The sequence below is a fragment of the Pelmatolapia mariae genome, linkage group LG22 (genome assembly GCF_036321145.2).
Source record: "Pelmatolapia mariae isolate MD_Pm_ZW linkage group LG22, Pm_UMD_F_2, whole genome shotgun sequence".
NCBI lineage: Eukaryota > Metazoa > Chordata > Actinopteri > Cichliformes > Cichlidae > Pelmatolapia > Pelmatolapia mariae.
The window spans coordinates 26673837-26693918 of record NC_086245.2 but is presented as its reverse complement, the minus strand read 5'-3'; the positions used below and the strand labels follow the sequence as shown (position 1 = coordinate 26693918).

The following is a 20082-nucleotide window of genomic DNA, read 5'->3' as shown; positions in this document are numbered from 1 at the left end:
ACTGGGGGCCTTTAACAAATCTATTCAGGCGACTGGGAGCCCTCTTACATGTGGGCATAATCGCAGGAGGATGGCAAAAGAGTGATGACGGGGGGGCTGCGAGGGGGGATGACACATGGAGGCGATCATTGTTCAATCCCTGAACATCCCATCAAGACGACAGAGGAGCAGAGAGAAAGGAAACGCGAGGATATATATAGAGAGAGTGAGACGCTGACAGAAAAGAGCAGTGGGACACGCAAATCAAAGCCAAATCCCTTCCATAATCTGCCTTATTAATGGGGATTAGAACTCACCAAAGAGCCTATATCAGAATACCAAAGCACCAATAAAGACTCTGCTCACACTGAGAGTTTGAGGAGTTGATATGACTCTAAAAACTCCGCACAGAGACTCTTGTGTTGTGTTGTGTTTCTTTTTATAAACTGTTGGATTCTACCATTTGAAAAGTTTCAGGACAATTTGGACCCTAAACTCTGATGGAGTTTGCTTTGGCACAACAAAAAAAAGAAAGAAAAAAAGAAAAACCTAATCATATTTTGGATCTGCACTGCTTTTTCCACTCCTTTCATAACACAACATGTTTTGGACACGCCGTGTAACAGATATAAAAAGGCCATTTGATGTCATTTTCAGCCCCATCATGCTAAGCTCACTGATTTCCAACTCTGACAGAATAACATATTGTTCGAAAGAGTGAAGGGGTGCGAGAGAGAAGAGCGGCTGATATTCTCCTCAGCGGTGCTGATGGCAGTCTGTCAGAGCTGGCAGAGGAAATGAAAATGGCCTCAAGTGTCTGGCTCCCTTCCACGCCGCTCTCACATCAATGACAACCCTCGCTGCATCATCTCTCCCTCCCTTATTTGCCTTCTTTAGACTTAAATTTGCTCTTTCCGTCCCTCGTTTGCTGACACTCTGGGTACGTGGGTGGGAAAGCAGAGGGACAGACGAGCGCCGTGCTGACTTTTGAGAAAGCGTCACCAGTCACGACGCTCCTCTTCCCCCCCCCACACACCCCCCACACACACCTCGTACGCACGTCAGATTTACGGCGAGGTTCCAACATCTTTATGAAACCACACTCGGCAGCCTGGTAGCTTACCTTAAAAAACAGGTTTAAAAAAAGATGTCCTGCCTTTGTCCAGGAGTGGCAAAATTTACCTGCCAGCATCTCTTTGAGATAATAAGCACTTTATATTTTGTCCACAGGAAAGCAAAATCAGAAAAGATGTTTTTTAAGGGAGATTTTGAGTCAGCTAACGGCTGACATACTCCTTTAAGACCATTTATGGGCCATAAATTTGCTACATGTCAGTTTAAAAATGAAAGGTTTAGGTTTTTGTGTGTTTTTTATATACATATAAATTTGAGTGATTCTTATTGGAGGATTATGTGCGCTGTTTCATGTTGTTCTTTGTGGGGAGCCAGCCCGAGAAAGCTTCTCAGCGGAGACAATAGAATAACTGAACTGAACTCAACCATTAATATAATGATAATTGTAAAAATATTAATTATAAAAAAAGGCTAATGTAAAATCTCAGATTTTGATCACTTGTGCCTATATTGTTTTTTAAATGTGGATCAAATTTTTAGGATAATCTAATAAAAGTTAGACAAGACAAACTGTGATGTTCGAGCACAATAGATCAAATGTAGGATTTTAAAATTATAATGTCATTATAAAGTATTTTACTTGTTTTTTTAGATAGTCTGACATAGCAAAACATATATATACCATGGCGATGGGCATTTTTGGTCTTTGTTCAGATTGTGGTCCTAAAGATGAAAAAACTATAGTACTTGTGGTCTTTAAACTAGAGTTCATAATAAGTAGTATTTGATGCCTGGCTTAGGGTTACTCCTCACTGCTTTGCATCTAAGTCCAGTGAAGAGTCAATTTTAAAAAAAAAGAAAAAAGTGTATCTTCATATATTTTATATCTCAGATAAAACCTTTCCAGTTTATCAAAATAAAATTAAAAAATGACTAAATTAGTTCTTTTCGCCTCCGATTGGATGGCTGTCAGCTCTTTGCAAACAACAGTTCCAGCAGCTGCTCGGCTTTCAAAACCCGATCCCGCAGCAAAGGTTTGCGTATCGTACCTGAGAGGTGGTGCAGACACCACCGTGGGGGCAGCCGTGCTCTACTTTCTCTGAGAGTCAGGTGGCAGCATTGAGCCAATCTCCAGATTCACAAACCTGGTGGCTCTGATTTTATTTTCCTCTCCTTCCAGAGCATGATTTACATTCAGATCACCATCTAACTGTAGTTTTGCTCGATGCCCAATCTGGACCTCATTTAGATTAATTTCCATTCCACAAAACAGTTTAACAAAGAAATCAAAGTCAAGGCACAAGCTGCTGTCCTGTTATCAACTGTTGATGTTAAGCTACTGGATGGCAGAAAGCAGCTATCTAACATATTGCCACATATAGATTTTTCCACCTTTGCATATAAACCAAATTTACTCCCAAATTTGCACTTCTATAGACTTCAGCAGTACTTCACTGCTTAAACTTCATCATACACTTTATAGGCCACATTTTAACAGCACCTCGCTAAGGCCACTTCCCTTCTTCCATCTAACTATTAAGTCTTAATAATTTTAAATATCAAACTTTGAAAGACTTGTAGTAAAGACTTCAACAAACACTTCAATCTAAATTTTATCTGCACGTAAACCTGGAGCTGTCTGGGCCCCTTGAGAGGCCCCAAACTGTGCCGCTAAACCAAGCATCGGACCACAGCTTTGAAAACAGTCGCTGTTAGCAGCTCTCAGACCCCCCACCATCTTCTCTCTCTCTCTCTTTTTCTCTCTATGCACCCCCCTGTCTTTGGGCCTGTGAACGTCAAGGATGCCACAAAGTGACACACAAGCCCACCACCACCGCCCCAACCCCTTCTCTCGCCTCCCCCGTGAGCTGCTGCCCCCATACTGGCTTGCTGGCCTTTCCTCTCCGTCTGATCCATATTTCAGAGGCGGCAGTGGTGGCACCGAGGGGTATAATCCAACATTAAAGCGAGGAGGCCTGGGCTGAAAGCACAGGCGCAGGTTCACAAGGTCCTGGAAATCTTCAATTTTCAATTTCCGCAGCGTTTGCAGTGGCTTCCAAGGCGCGGGCATAAGTCTTCGAGCTTTGTTGGCGAGAGTGCAGGTTTCAATAAAACTGACTTTCCTGGTAGTTTAAAAAATAAAAGAGCTGACACTGCATGGTTCGTGTGAAACAAACTAGACACAGGGACGACGAGGTCAGCTGGAGATTAACTGCAATACTTGTATTATATGTATATTAATATAGATATATAATTACCCTTAAAATACCAAATCCACTTGAGCTCTTGAAGGAAAACTTACTAAAGGAGAATTTCTCTGCATATATTAATTGCACTCTCTGTATTGTACTGGTTACGTATTGTAAATTTATGTTATTACAATCCTAAATTCAGGCACTAAAAAAATAATAACAATACTAATAATAATGGGTGCTTAGTTTAGGAAGTTTACAGTGCTTCTTAATCTGCATTCTGCCCTTTTTTCTTCAATTTCTTTGGCTGGAAATCGGTCCTCTCTTATTAAATACAGGTGGTGGGATTTTCTTCAGTAATAAAGCGCTATAATGACATTTATTTAGTTCCCAAAAAATATATTCTTTAAAGACAAATTCATATCCTGTATTTACAATTTTTTTTTCCAAGGTTTCCATTCACAACAGAGGAACAGAGGGGGGACATAAGAGGACATAAAAGAGAAATACAAGTGATTCAGAGACTAAAAAAACAAACAAACAAAAAACGCGAACATCTCTTTTTCATGTGGAAGCTAAACAGTAATACTACAACAGGCCACCCAGTCCAAAAAAATATCCTTCGTTAAACTGTTCTCCATTAAATAAAATTATTCCTCTCTTTTTCTTTCTCTTCTCATATTGTTGTTGTCAGAACTCGCTGTGCTGCTGTCCCGTGGTGAGGTCTGAGGAAAGAGAAGAAGAGGAAACTATTGCTCAGAGGTGAATAAAGCCTAGACATTATAATTATATTATCTGAAACAAATTTGGCAATTTTACTCTTAAAAAGAAATCCTTCGTTTAAACTAACGAAGCAACTTTTTTTTAACACTCCGAGTTTGTTTCCTTCAAACGGTGTTAAGCTGTATTTATGCAAATTAAAAACCCACTATAGGTAAATTGTTTTATGTCTTTTCACGCTCTGCTTCATTCATGATGTTGCCATCAGGGCTTTCTTTGACATACATTAGCTTCATTCACTGGGGGGGGGGGGGGCGTGAATAAATAGCGGCAGATTATTTAAATGACATAGGTGGCGATAGCTCATTGTTGGAGGATGAAGGGGGGGGGGGGGCAGGCAGGGAGGGGAGAGAGGGAGGGAGAGGTGCAGAATATATCAGACTCCTGCCTGACGAGGCGTTAAAGTGGGGACTCAATCGTATGATTTATGTGCCGAGTTCTGCCTCCCCGACCAGTCAGGTGTAACAGTGTTTACCTCTTGCTGTAAGGTTCATTTAACGTGGGGCACGTGGAAAGAAATTGAGGCTGATGGTGTTATAATGCCAAAATTGATTTGAAATCACCTGTCAGTGATCATCTGAAAGGGGGACTTCAGGGAATCGGGCCTGTGGTCGCTCTCTTCATCTGCGGAAGGAAAGAAAACAAACTAGTGAGTGACAAGGTGTTCGTGAAATTACCTTTGAAAGTAAAGTGAAACTGCCCTGCAGGAAGGAGAGCTGCTGTTGTCGCCATTTTAGTAATTCAACGGAACAAGTCCTATGAGTAATAATAATAATAATAATAATAATAATAATAATAGGCGTTGAAATCAGGCCCATACCATCTCTTTTTGGACTGAAGCTCCCTGATGACTCTACATCGCTGTCGTCTTCCGTACCCGACGTTCCCGTGCCGACCGCTGCCGGTCGTGCGTCACGACGCGCAGCCGGCACTGCGCCGTGGACGGGCAGGTGTCCGGCCGGCGCCCCTGCCAGGAGCGACCTCATGTTCAAAAGAGAGTTGGCATTCAGAAAAGCTGCGTTGGCCCAGTTGTGCAGCTTGCCAATCTGGCATGTATATATTCCGTGACCCGGGAGTAAGGCCGGGTGTCCGGTGGAGGCCAAAGCCGCGTGGTGCGCATGGGCCGCGGGGGGAGATTTGTGAGAGCTGTCGGGCGCCGTGGCGGTCTCAGCCAGAGACCAGATTTTAGGTTTGCTCTGTGCTGGTCTCTGGCACTCCTGCCTGCCGGGCGAATGATCCGCGGGAAGCTTGACACTGGGCGATTTACCGAGAGAAACACCCGCCTCGGCTCCTCTCAGGGCCTCCGCAGAAAGCGTCCTGCTGCTCTCCGAGCTCTTCGACTCAGAGGCCTGCTCGGCGGCGGACAGGCCCGCCTCGGCCTCCCCCCTCGCGGAGCCACGCTCCCCTTCGCGTTGCTCCTCGGGTCTCTCGATATCGACGGTTTCCAAATCTATCTCCTCCTCTTCATCTTCGTCGTCGCTGCCGTTCTTGCCGTGCTCGTGCTCGTCCTCGTTGTCGCTGCTGAAGATGCGGCCGTCCCGGTCCTCGGCGCTGCGGCCCCAGGTGACCTTGTTCTCCTTCTTCAGGCGTCTGCGGGCGTTCGCGAACCACGTCGACACCTGTAAAAGAAAAGCGCGTTTTTAAGCATTATTATTCAGATGCTGCGGTTTGAAATCTGTAGATGGGGAATTATAAAACATTTAAAAAGACATTTGATTTCATTTATTATTCCTGAGCTCAGATTTAAAAAAAAAACTGAACTGAGTGGTTTTTTTTCTCTGCAGGTGTATGGCGGTGTTATTAAAAACTGTCATACGTGGGCCAACTGAGTTCTCATAACAAATAGCAGTGCTATTGAAGGACATTAAAATGAAGAATAAAACCTTTAAAATAATGATTAGTGATTTATTTTAACTGGGCCTGGAGGCTGATGCCCACCAAAGTGTGCTTTTAAGGTGCCAGAAAGACCACTGAACTGAAACATTTTATACAAATTGAGCTCTGAAAACATCCCACGCTGCCCACCTGTGTGAGTGTCATTCTCGTAATGATAGCAAGCATGATCTTCTCTCCTTTGGTGGGGTAAGGGTTCTTCTGGTGTTCCTGCAGCCAGGCCTTCAGGGTGCTGGTGGTCTCCCTTGTGGCCGTTTTGGCCCTTGACGGGTCTCCGTACGGGTACTGGCCGTAGGGGTAGAAGCCTTGGGCGGTGTGAACAGGTAGAGAAGCTGGGTGGGATCCCGGGCTGTCCTTCAGCTCATACTGTGAGCCCTGGAATGTTGTTGGGAGAAAAAAAAATGGGGGCAACTTGTTGAGCAACTCCAAAGATATTTGCGCCTCAAGTTCAGAAAATTAGTAAACAGGAAAATCCAAATGGAAATTTGGAGCAAAAACTTTTTGCGTGACAAAACAAAACAAAACAAAACAAAACAAAACAAAACAAAACAAAACAAAACAAAACAAAACAAAACAGGTTTGAAAAAAATCAGACAGAGATCACAACAAATATCCCTCATTTTTAGGTCGCTTGCAAATTTCTATGATCTAGGCCTACCATATTATTTTGTTTTGATTTTTATTTAATTCAATATTGATAAATGCCTTTATGCTAAAACGTGCAGCCTGCCACAGTAGACAGGTCCACGTTTGTAGAAAAAAAGCAAAAAACAAACAAAAACAACAACATTATGTTCAAGCTTTCAAAAACCATGACCTCAAATTAAAGTTGAAACTGAAGTTTAGTGTCACGCTCTCAGAGATCGTTAATTTGTGTTATGTGGCTATTCAGTTCTTTGCAATTCACCCAAGCATTTATAACTCCAACACATAGACAATTAAATATCAATTATTAATTACTAATTTATCTCAATAAAATTCACACAAATTCTCTTAAAAAAACAAACAAAAACAAAACGAACAACCCGCGCATTTAAATGGTTCATGTTGTATTTACGCATTACAGTGAAAAGCTCAGCCTCACTATTTTCTTATGAAAACCTGAACGTGTATCATCTCTCACCATCTGGGATATGAGGGCGAGGTCTGTGGCTCCGCTGTACGGCAAAAAGGCACTGTAGTTATGAGCCGCCCATGGGCTTCCGTACATCCCCAGCATGGAGCCGACAGCCGCGGCGGTCGCTGATGAGCTCACGCCGCCCTCGGTGGTTCCTTCCCGGGCAGAGCCCGGCCGCTCGCCTCCGTACACCTCATGGGAGGCACTGAGGAACTGGGGATACCCCAGCTGAGGGAAAGACATGTCCGGAGTACGCGTGCAGTAAATCTCTCCCAAAGTCACAAGACCGAAATATAAAGAAAGATGATGCAGGAAAAAAAAAGAAAAGAAAGAAGGAATCCCCAAAAAAGAAGAGAAAATGCGGGACAGTTTAAAAAACAAACAAACAGGATGACCCCCACTTAAAAAAAAAGAAGAAACTGTCAGCCTTCCCTTCCACCGAGTTGTGTCTCAGGAGCAGTTTGGCACTTTCGAGTGCGGAGTTGATGCGTATGTCTGGCCGCAGGAGCTTCTGGATGTGGAGCTGAGTGACTGATTGGCAGCCTACTTAAGCACCAAGCTCCTCCTATGCCCGGGGCAGGCGATTAGTGCATTGGTTAGCCCAGGTCGTCTGCGTGTGTGTGCGTGTGTATTGATGTGTGTGATTTAATTTCGACAGTCTTCACTGTGTCTACCGAAAAGGTAACCTGTGTGTGTGCGCGCGCATGTATGCGCAGTGTATGTGTGTCTTGAGCAATGAATTCATTAATTACTACTACTACAATAATAATAATAATAATAATAATAATAATAATAATAATAATAATAATAATAATAATCTCTCCGTATTTTGGTGTCATTTTTCGGTGCTTTGATTGCTGACTCGTGGGGTATGCCGGGACATTCCTGGTCCAGCAGATGGGCCGGGAGGCATTGATATGGTCGGCCAGATCCACGAGGAATGTCCGTGATTATCGACGGAAGTCAGTGGAGCATATTTTTTCAGAGCTGTGGAGATAAAGGAGAGTGGAGGTAATGACAGAGATCGAAGATGATAGGAGATGGCAGAGATACGGAGCGCACGGGAGCTGTGGAGTGGAAAATGACAGATGTTTGCTGAGAAGAATAGACTACTGTACTCTGCTAGGCCCTTGGTATCAGTTGCAGATGTCGCAGAAATGTTAAAGCTGCTATTTGAGGTATGAGATGAAAAGTGGTGGAGGTGGTGGGGGACCATATTTATGTGGGAGAAAGTGTAAAAATGGACCCTCACGTATGGGAGGAGGCAGGCTGATGTGTCCTCATTGACAGGCTTAACCATCAAAACACACAGCAACTGTGCTTCTTTGAACACACACACCTCCTTTCACACATTGTGTCACACACTCTATCACACACACGCACACTTGGGCAGTGCTAATGAGGTTGAGCACCCTGCACCCTGCTCTGTGGCCCTGTGGCCCTCCTGGGTCCCCTCAGAGGTTAGCGCTGTAATTACTCCATCCCTATAAATACAGATTCATCATTTCACACTCTGAGCTCCTGATGAGCTTGGCTGAGCCGAGAGAGAGAGAGAGAGAGAGAGAGAGGAGAGAGAGGAAGGGGAGGGAGAGGGGGAGGGAAGAGGGGTCTAATGATTTAATTACAGTGCTTAAAGCCCACTCTGGCTAAGTGATGGTCCTCTCTGTCTCTTTCTCTGCTCTCTTCCCTCCTCAGCGCTGGCACCTAGAGGGCTTTACTCATGAATCTCAAAGCTGTTTTTCCTAAACACATATTATGACGAGCCCCGCCGCCGCCACTGCTGCTGCTGCATATGTGTGTGTGAGAAACAGAGAGCGGGAGAGGGAGAGAGGATGCTTAATCTCCATGGCATTTTAAATGGCATTCATGGAGAGCGCCTCTATCCTCATTGCCAAGGTAAATGGAGCCAGGGGACTCTCCATTTCAGCTCGATAAAAGAGCAATGTTAAAGACCCTCACCATCCAGCCCCCCCCTCCCTCTCTCTTCCTCTCTCTCTCTCAGTCTTTGCCTCTCTCTCCCTCCCTTCCTCACTTAAAATTAATGTTTTTCTCATGACAGGGGAGGGAAACGAGACATATCCACCATCTAATAGGATAATATAGCCCCATTCACCACCACCATCACCCCTCCCTCCCTTCTCTCCCTCTTTCTCTCTCTCTCTCTCTCTCCCTCTCTGCCTTTGTAGCTGCCTGATTTCCATAGTGTCTCTGTGGAGAGGCAGTTAATGAATTCCTCTGAGCTGGAGAAAGGGGGAGAATGGTTTGGCGGTTTAGAGAGAGAGAGAGAGAGAGAGTGAGAGAGAAAGGGGGAGGGATAGGGGGAGGAAGGCTTTGAGCTATGCCATTCAACTTCACAGCCTCGGCCTGCTTGTGCATTCACCCCGTGCGTTTGTGTGCGCCGTGCATGTGCGTGTGTGTGTGTCTTTTAACATGAACCTGCTAAGACTACCAAATATTTAGACTGGCCTCAGACCTCTTTTTATGGCGACGGTGGATTGAGGGATCTCAGGAGGCAGCTTGACTCTATTTGAATCCCATTCCCTGCTATTAGCTCGGCCCAGACAAAGGAATAACTTACCGCAGGAAACAGACGAATAAAGTCCCCACAATCCACTCGCACTGGCCATTTCCTCTTGGGTAATTTGCAGTGAAGAAAATGAAGAAGCCTCCAAACATCACAAAGCTGTTTTTTTCTGTGTGTTTGCTAACAGTTCAACAAAGGAGAGGTGGCAACAGTGATGCAAAAATGTTTGAATTATTAACTTGTTTGGCATTCGTAGATACTGTTTGACCTCAGATTTGCTGTTCACAGAGTCCTACATTTGCAACAGTGACAGAAAATTAAAGGAAAATAATCTACAAAAGTCATTGGTCTACAAGTGTGGGGGAGCAGCAAAAACAAATGTACACACAGCGAGTGTAATATCAGTGATTGCACTGCAGTATTTTACGCTCTGAGGATCTTTGGCAGTGGCACAAAGTTTACTTTTCATGCACTTTTGCAACTTCAATTTTTATTTTATTTTTTTAAAATGTTTTTTTTAAACATATTTCTATGATATAATGACGAACAATCATGAGGATTTCACACTTTTCAAACACCATTATTGGCCAATTAGTCAATTTGGCAGTGAACCTGATGCCATGACTGTATGCTGTCATTACTGATGTTTGATGGTTAGTAACTTTGGGTGAAGATCTACCAAAACAGGACAAAGTCCAAATTTCTCTGTATGTGTGTCTTAAATTAGTACTTTAAATCTGTACATGTCGGAATTATGATACAAAATCCACATGTCACCATTTTATTTGGAGCAAAATGTCCTACAGTGGAATAAACTAGTAGTAAAATTATATTTACAGTATGTTTCAGCTAAAAACTCCACAGTGTTATTCTCTGCCTTTTATAAAATCTGTATGTAAAAGTAAGTCGTCACTTCCTGGTTTCAAACCTGGATCTGCATTCAGCCCCCTGCTTGCCTGGATTTGGCAAGCAGGGGGCTACTCCTCGGCTTACAAACAGCGGTCCAGTTGAATAGAGGTCTATGGTAAAATGCCAGTTCAGTTCCCTTGCTCTATGACCTCATTAAATACATTTCTGATGGATTTATGGTCTCATTTGCTAGTTTTAAGTCTTGCTGAATAAAACTCCACAAGAGTAAAGACAGATGAATTCAGAAATCCTGACTTTCCAGTTAGAATTTTCAACTGGAATGTCCCCTCAAATCAGATTTCCAACTCAGAAAGTTTGAGAGGCCCCAATAACCTCGGATTTCACAATCCATGTTTCAGACAGTGTGCACAGAAAGCAGCAAAACTATAGAATTTGTAATCTGTAGTATCACTATTGTGTATTTGTAACGTGCTATAAAAGCCATACACAAAAACACTGGCCAGCATGTATCCAGGAGTATGCAGTAGTGATGTTTTTGTATTGCTAGGGTTGCATGAATAATGACAATACTTTGCTAAGTAACACAAAAAAGTAGAACACAGCCAGCTCTGGACTGGCATCAGTCCTGTCTGTGACACCTGACTTCAGAAGGATGTGGAGCACAACATTATCGTGTGATTGAAAAGTTGCTTGTCAGCTTAAACATTTAGCTTGATGCTTCAAGACTCGAATTAACTAACCTGCGGGTTATAATCCAGCGGCTAACTCCATCTTCTATAAGATAAATGCACAAACTATAGATGTGTGACCAGAAATGGATGATTTATAAATATATAAGATCACAGTTGAAGCTCACAGTATGGGGCGTGTTTATGGGCTGGTAAGATGTTCATATAGTAACTATTCTTCAAACTTACATAATACAAACAAAGCTCATACATATTACACTGTATTCCATCTCAAACCCACATAGTTAATGATAAAGATATGTCAATACCATGAATATTCCAGTACACTCAAGTTCTCCACAATCTATACAGTAAAGAGTCAAAAAAATATGTTATTGGTTTGTACGCTAAAGTTAGCCGCTGGTGAGCTTACATTGAAAACTGCCTGGTTTAGTACAGACTGTGAGGTTATATTCAGCCACTGACAAACACATCCATACACATCAATATATCACACTGTAAAAAAGCTTTGCATTTGCAAGTTTTATAAGAAAACTTTCATGACAAATAAATTCCACTATGAATTACCAAGTGATATTTTTTTTACTTGTACACAAGATTTACATTATTTATATATTTATGTATTTGAGTGTGAATGTTAGATAGAAAGCACTTAAGCAGACAGAAAGAGTTTGTATGAATGCTATATAAGAACCAGTCCATATGTCTGTTCACAACTACAGAACACTGGCTTTTCTAACATTTGAACAACCAGCCTGTTCACAGCTAAACCTTTACAGTGTAGTTGACAATGTAAACACTGAAAAACCACAAACTGCACGGGCACAAGTTTCAAAGTCTGAACACATCACAACTGGAATAATAACCCCAACAGAATTAGTGATTTAAGGTTAAGCATTAACCCTCCACTGAAGGTTAGAAAAGTCAAAAAATCAAAATCAAATGGAGAATACAGAACTGTACTCTTCAGCAGTGCAGATAACCAGCCATTCAACTTCAAAAACAAGTATAAATGAAGACAAATGCACTCGGTTAAATTAAGTAGGCTAACTGCTTGTATTTACAGAGTACATTGCTTTTATTACGCACATACACTCATTTTCAGATGGCTGCAGTGATGATCTGGGGATTGATCTACTGACCTTAGTGGATCCACCGACACATCTTGTGGTGAGTCAATATATTCTTTTCTAATTTTTATGTGTATGCGTGTGCATTTAAAATTGAATAAAATTTTATTTATCTAGCACGAGATCTCAAACACGGTCACCTCAAAGTGCTTTACATTGTAAGGTAAAGACAAAAATAGCTAAAGAACCCCAGCAATCAGACAGCCCTATGACAGCTATGAGCAAGCACTTGGCAACAGTGGGAAGGAAAAACTCCCTTTTAACAGGAAGAAACCCCTGGCAGAATCAGGCCTAGGAAGGTGTGTTTACAAAAATAAAATTAAAAAATCAGTGGATCATTTTTACTTTTGCATGTGTTTTTTTGCAAAAATGAAAAACAAAGAAAACAGAACAAAAAAAAGCACTACATGAAAGATAACCCATTCACCATTCGTGCAAAATGTAAATAAGAAACCTCTTTCTAGGGTTATCTTTTTTCAGTTCAATTCAATTCAATTCAATTTTATTTATACAGCGCCAAATCACAACAACAGTCGCCTCAAGGCAATAGGCAAGGCTTTCAAGTAGATTTATTCCTTGAAGAAATGAGGAAGGATACACTCTCCAATCACATTTAAGCAAAAAAATGACACAACGAGGGATGATATGCTTTGGAAATAAATAAATAAAAATGATGTCATCTGATTGTTACATTTCTTCATTCGGCTTGTTAGTTTGGCTAATTAGTTAATCTTTTGCTGACTTCATAATCAGTTTTCAGGATGTCGGAGATTGCAGAGAATGAAGAGGGAAGGACAAGCTGCAGGTAGATAAAGAAAAACCTGTCCTCACCTACTTGACAGCAAAGATAAGCAGTGATAGATTCAGCTCTGACCTGATGTTAAAACAGATGGATCACTCTGATGCATAACAGATAAGCCTGCCAGCCTCGGGTAATACATCCAGCAGTCAAATGATCCCTCACACTGAGCTCGTACTTATTTTTTACTCTGTAACACTTTCCCCCCCTCATAGCGGTGATATTTGACATACAGCACAGGAGATGTCATTTCTTAATGGCTTATATCACCTATTATATCAGTGGCAGTTTGACCTGACAGCAGCTCGCCTGGTGATTGAACATTTCGACCCACAGGGGAAAGCCACGACAAAAAGCCTATCATTAGCAATTAACGGGCGAGCCAGCGTTTGTTTGTTAACAGCTCCTTTAGAAGTCCAATGGGGCTCATTTACAGTGGATGGCACTGATAACAAACCCTGACCTAGAGCGGGCCGGGGTCACTTTGAATCTGTCAAAACTGTTGTCTGCTTGGGAAACTCAAACCTTGTTGTCTTTTTATTCGCTGAGAGCTGCCGTTAAAAACTGTTCCATCATTCCCTATAGAGAGTGCGATAAAAACAAGCCATGTTCAACAAGATTGCTGACTGAAAAAAAGGTGAATTCCCTCCTCCTCCTCTTTACAGAAAGACTTAGCGGGGGGCTTTTCTCATGGCCGGGGATCTGATTGTTTTCTAAACGGATTATTAACTCTTTTGTTACAGTAGGGGTCACTTTAATGCTTCTTAGGGCCCATTAGCATTGCTTTAAAGCGTGTGTGCACACACACACACACACGCAGATTGCTGTGTTCTAGGATTTGGCGTTTCTTGTCTTTGTTGTTCACGGTGGGAGAGGAATGATACCGTTATAATGCTGTTAAAGACAATACCTCAACTTAAAAGGGGGAGTTTGAGGGAAGGGATGTGTATGTGTGTGGGTTATGATGAAAAGGTGCCCTTAGGAAGACAAGTGAGCTTAATGCAATAGTGCTGACTTCAATGGATACCTCAAAGAGAAGTGGCATTACACAGTCCTCTCTGCCGAAAATCCCCTACAAGTCCTTGAGTGAAAGAAGGATCAGCCCAGTCTTCATTTAAGAACTGACAGAGATCACTGAGCTGGAGGAGTTAGGATCAACTCAAAGCACCCACAGCAGATATTGTTTATCCAGTTTTTTTTTTTTATTCTTTGCAATATTTGCTTTATGCTCATCCAATAAGGATCTATTAATGGCAAAAATAAGCTACCCTTGGGAAAATCAAAGCTATTCAGTTGAGGTCAAAGCATCACAGGGCCACAGAGGTGTTTGCTCTTTGGCTCATATTGACCGTATGAATGCGAGATTGTGAGTTGGGAGGGAGGAGGGCTAGAGACCCTCGGATCCTGGCTGGGTGCCTCCCCGAGCTTTGAGCTGCTGTTCTGGGGGAAGGATAAAGAGGGTATCTCTTACAGGCCTGACCTCCAGCCACCCCCTTCATCAGAGTTAGAGGTCAAAGATCAGATCAATTGGGTCCCTATGGCCCACACGGCAACACAGCTTAATCACCTATTAACTTCCAGGAAAGAAGGAAAGATGTTGGTCTGGCGTTTTATTTAATCCATCTGATTTCAAATGTTTAGGCTTACATAATGTTGTATTATGTTGTGGTTCAAATGCATCGCATGTCAGATATAGTGTCAAAGTCAGTTTGCAGATATAGCAACATATTAGATGTATTACAGTGTAATTACTGTGTAATTACACCAGCATTTGTGTGACAATCTAATACTGGCCTATTAGTACAAGTTAGAATTGCTAAATATATTCAAAGATTTTTTTAAGGGTTCAAAAAAGATGTACCATGTGCCATGTTTTATATTGTTTTGTAAATCATTTACTTTTTACATTTGTAATTCAAAAGACTGAGAGCTAAATGTCAACTTTACATTGTAGCTTGGGCTCATGAGACCATCATGTTCACGGTTCTTGCCCTCATTATCGGCACATGCACACCAAAAGTGCTGTCACACCCGCTTGTGCAAGCTATGCTTTGGTGCCATTTAAGCTGGTTGTGTAACTCTCTTTTTCCAACCTTGTGTAGGTGTCACTGCTGCCAGGGTGAAGACTTACATGTCGGATTTTACCGCCAACATGGGTACCCACACCCTAAGTACTGGTATAAATGGTGACGGGACTGCGGTAACGTCATTGTTTTAGTGAGGGACATGACTAATGAAGTGACCATAATAAGCCCATTGGATGGTAAATTGATTGGTCCACTCATTGCGGGTTTGGCGCTTTGACCTCCTGGCTCTGCCAAATGCCAGTATGTCCTTGGGCAAGACACTGAATGCAAAATAGCTCTTGACAGCAAGCCAAAACCTTGCGTGGTAGCTCTGTCATTAGTTCGTTACTGAGTAAACACTGTAAATTGTTTGTAAATGCTATGCAAAAAACCCCCAAAAGGATAGTATAGAAACCAGCATAGCCACAGCCCATTTACCAATACTTTTCTAATGAGCTCATTATTCTTAAAGGTAACTTTAACTTTGACTTTAAATCCTCTTCCTCCATGCCCCATCTTCTAAATTAAAAAGAAAAATGTTTAAAAAAGGCCACCAAAAGCCATTCTAACCATTCTGGCTTTGAAATGGAGCAAAAAGTTGTACGGTGGCTACATTCATCTTTTATATGGGTAAAAAATAACTTAAAAATGGCTCACCCCACCAGTTTACTTCTTTTATACAATCTAGTCGTTGTTTTAAGCTAGCAAATACCAAACCACTTTGTCCACTAAACTCACACAGGCCAAACTGGTATTTACTGGTGATGAAATTTTTGGTTAACAGGACTGTTAATGCCCTGTTATTATTTTTGTGCCATGGAAATGACTATAATTATTTCAGGTGAGATCAAGTTTTAATCCTAGCTAGCCACATAAATGATAGATTTTGTCAGAAAGCAGTTTTATTTTCAGTTTCAGCACGAACATGCTCTTCATTAGCTTTGAGTCTTATTAGAAAGGAAAATCCACCCTCAGTATCCACACCATTCATATCCTTGTCACAAATATCTGCACACTCCCTGAATAAACCAAAGGTACAGTAAAGCAAACAGATACATGATCTTGAACTAACTGCAGAGATGTGCCGCTGGGTGTGCTTCCTGCTTTTAAGCTCTATCAACTTCCTCCTAAACTCTACACCCTGCGAAACATCTCCACCCTGCAGTGAGGTTAGTCTAACCCTACTAGCTCAAAAAAATGCTATGTAGTGAATAGCTTGCAGCACACAAGATCTTTTTTCACATATTTAATAATAAGTTGCTCATTTGTTTTGTAGAGGCAGTCCTCAGAATGGTTCAACATATAAGTCATGTTATTACACCATCATATCCATATAAAGGCATTTTTCCATAATCTCGATCAAGATTGATTGGTTCTAACGCAGACAAGAATGAAGGTTCAATCTGCAACATTTCATGTGAATAAATGTTTGTTTGCAAATAATATAATTCAGCTTATACCCACTTTATGAATCTTTGCACTTGCTAATCTAAACACCTGGCGTCTGGTAGGCTTTCCTGGGCGAAATCCTCTGGCACGCAGGGAAGTGATGGGCTTTATCTGTTTGTCCAGAATCAACAGAAGAAGAACTGGGTAGTTTGCATCGGTACATCTAAAGCAATGGCAAGAGCAGCACACCTGCACAATCATCTTGCTGAATTTTCAAAAGAAGGATGGCGACACGACCGAAATGCATGATTGACAAGTGCACACTGAATGGAGTGGTGATGATTTGAACCTGAAATATGTTATATATGAGATTGAGGAAAAGAGAAACATCAATATCAATTATAAAGGGAAACTAAATGAAGCACGGGGACTATACGGTGACTGTGGGGATGTACACAGTGGAGCCCAACACGGCCAGGCTGTCACATATCTGCGCAAAGACTCAATAACAGAGAGTCTGTCTTGCTGCTGTCTGTCAAGCCTTTGAGAAGCAACAGTGGAGGTGGGGAGCATGCATTCCTCACAGCGGCTCCATGCAGCTCGGCCAATTAGCAGCTGAGTGGTTTGTTTAAGTCCAAGTGATGATGAGATGTTGTGCTGGGAGGCAGCCCAGTTCATTAAGCACACCGTTGTCTCTGGTTTACTCAGCTTGCCGGCTTTAACAGCCTCTCAGTGCTTGTTTACCAGTCGCAAATATGACAGACTGTATGTCTATTTGACCGTCTGTTTGTGCGAGTGTGCATGTGCGGAGGTGACGGAGGAGGTGGTGTGTTTGCGTGGGGGGGTGCGTGTGGGGGTGCATCTGTGATTTAAAGTGCTTTACAGGAGGTGGACACTTGTGCGATATATGCAATTCAATGTAAAAACTCTGTGAAAACACCTCAAGCGTCATCCAAAAAGTTTAACCAACAGTTTTGTGACAGTGTCAACAAAAATTAACATTTCAACTTAGCTTAGGTGTGGAAATACACTCCTTCCACTCATTTGGAGTGCTGGATGAAAAAGATTGATGCAGAATCTTTTCTTTTTTCTTAATGACAGTTTTATATAGTTAGGTTCTTAAATATCTGGACAGTGACACGGTTTTGGAAATTGTGCCTCTGTACACCACAACAGTGCATTTTAAATCAAGCATGTGAAAAAAGTACAGACTTTCATCTTTAATTCAAGGCTTTACAAAAGTATTCACTTTCAGTTATAGTGACCAATAACAAGAACAGTTGCCTCAGTTCACTTTATCTTGGAAATTAAAGACCCTACAATAATCGAGAGAATACCCCAACAATCAGATGACTGCTTATGAGTAAGCACTTGGCAACAGTGGGAAAGAAAAAAAACTCAGTTTTAACAGGAAGAAACCTCCGACAGAGCCAGGCTCAAGGAGAGGTTGCAATTCCAGTTGGGAATGAAGGGAAGGAAACAGACCAAAAGACACACTACGGAAGAGAGCCAGAGATTAAGAGCTAATGATTAAATGCAAAGTGCTGTATAAACACAAAAGAGGTGCATCATGGGTGATGCAATACACCTATTAAAATACTCAACCCCAACCAACTGATGTTTTTATCGCCCATTTTTAGAAACTCAAAAGCGATTGGACAAACTAACACAAATTTAAATTTAAGGATTGTTTAAATATTACATAAAATCTCCTTTGCAGGCAGTGACTTCCTTAAGTTTTAAATATCTGCAAATACTGTCATCCCATGTGATGCTCTGCCAGGCCTTTATTTTGCTTATTTGTGGGTCTGTCTGTCTTCAGTTTTTGCATGTAATAACTGAAAAGCATGGTCTATGAGATCAGGTGACTGAATTTGCAGTTGGCTTGAGAAACTCTTGGCCTGCTTTTGCAGTGTGTTTGGCTCACTATCCATTTGCACTATGAAGTGCTGTCTGGTCAGTTTTGCTGTTTTTTGGGTGAATCTGAGCAGAGAGTTTAGTCCTTCACACTTCTATCAGCAGTCACATCAACCAGAAACAGGAGTGCCCATACATGCCCAGGCCATAACATTGCCTAAACCTTGCTTGACAGATAATGTGGCATGTTTTGGATCAGAAGCCTATAAGGTCTATTATTGGTTTCATTTGTCCAGTTAATTTTTTCAGAACAGACTGCATTAGATTTTTTTCTGGTCTAATCTGGCCCTTTTGCTCTTGACCGTAAAACCAATGGTTTGCTCTTGCTGTAAACCTGTATTTCCATTCATTAAAGCATGTCCTAAATTTAGACATTGACAGTGATACGCACACTTCGTTGCTAGTGTTCTTAATTAGGCTACATGTTGTGAAGGGGTTCTTCTTAATCAAGGAAATACATCTTAAGCAGTAAGCCTCACCTGACCACAAAACTGCTTATTAGTCAATTGTTCAAGCATCTTTAAGCTAGGCTAATCTATAACTGGCACCAGTTCAGATTTAAAAGAGCTGTATGAAGGCGACATTACTCGTACACAGTTAACTTCACTTTCGGGTGTGGTTAACTAACACACCTTCTGCACTTTAAAAACGAAACTCTTTGAGATGGAACAAAAGACCCTGTCTTGCACATTAAAGTGAGATATGTTACATGCCCATCCACCTCCCAGCCCTCCACGCCCATAAGGGCAACACACACTAGCAACATTAAAAGCTCCACACCTATTGTTTTCTGTGTACATAAGGCAGCAGAGAGGCACCATCTCTGGGGTTCTAATTTCATGTTGATACATGTTAACGTATCACATTATGCCACTGCTGTACAAAAAGCATTAGTGTGTAACACCTCGCCCTTGAGCTAGCATTGGGCACATCTTTTTTATGCATGTACCAAAAAAGTATTTGTTTACAGTGGAGCCACCCACTGGTACAGCGCTAGGTGCTGCTGCCATAGTGTGCTGTATATTTACTTAATTACATTATTTACCAAGCAGTCTACTGTCTGTACTCGAGAAAATGATATCACACAAAATGATCATTCACTGGATGAGAGGGGCCTCAACTGTCACAGGCTAGCAACTTTGGCAAAGAGCAACTGGGATACAAGTTTTTACAACTTTAGCACGGTTATAAAACTAATATTCACCCTTAAAATATTGACATTAGCCTTAAGAAAACTATTCATGTGTCCGATTACTTGGTAGGAATTGCCTTTGCAATGTTATCCACGCAAGTAAGCAGAAGGCGCTCCTATTTGCCAACAGAGCAGCACAAAGCCACCCATTCATTTGTGAATGACCATATTAAAAACTCCAGGCTAGTTTTGTTTTGATCGACCTTAATTATTATCACAATAGTCTAGCACTGGCTAGCTAGCTTAATTAGCATGGTTAGTAATTCATTCTGATAATAAATCAGATGGTAATCTTGGTTAGTGAAAAACAACACATGCAAATGAAAACATGAAGAGTGGACCAAATAAAACAGAATATTTTTCTCAAAACATGGATGCTCATAATAATGCATAACTCTGAGCCTTAATACAAGCTATGCTACACTCAGACCATAGCCTTGTTGGCTTTGAAATGGTTGTTTCAAAGACAGG

General features: G+C 41.8%; 1 protein-coding gene across 1 annotated transcript; it reads right to left on the bottom strand.

Moving 5' to 3' along the window:
- Positions 1 to 3881: 3881 nt before the first annotated feature.
- Positions 3882 to 7278, bottom strand: irx1b (iroquois homeobox 1b). The gene is made up of 5 exons (XM_065469902.1): positions 7042 to 7278; positions 6051 to 6293; positions 4846 to 5644; positions 4589 to 4649; positions 3882 to 3970 (listed from the first exon to the last, which is right to left on the bottom strand). Exons 1-5 carry the CDS (start codon positions 7276 to 7278, stop codon positions 3922 to 3924), a joined length of 1389 nt encoding a protein of 462 aa, XP_065325974.1. The 3' UTR covers positions 3882 to 3921.
- Positions 7279 to 20082: the final 12804 nt, after the last annotated feature.

Excerpts from the sequence above, each read along its gene's own strand:
- irx1b (XM_065469902.1), bottom strand. The coding sequence starts at position 7,278 with ATGTCTTTCCCTCAGCTGGGGTATCCCCAGTTCCTCAGTGCCTCCCAT. Across the intron at positions 5,645-6,050 it reads CGAGAATGACACTCACACAG|GTGTCGACGTGGTTCGCGAA; the intron begins GTGGGCAGCGTG and ends TTTCTTTTACAG. Across the intron at positions 3,971-4,588 it reads TTTCAGATGATCACTGACAG|ACCTCACCACGGGACAGCAG; the intron begins GTGATTTCAAAT and ends CTCTTTCCTCAG.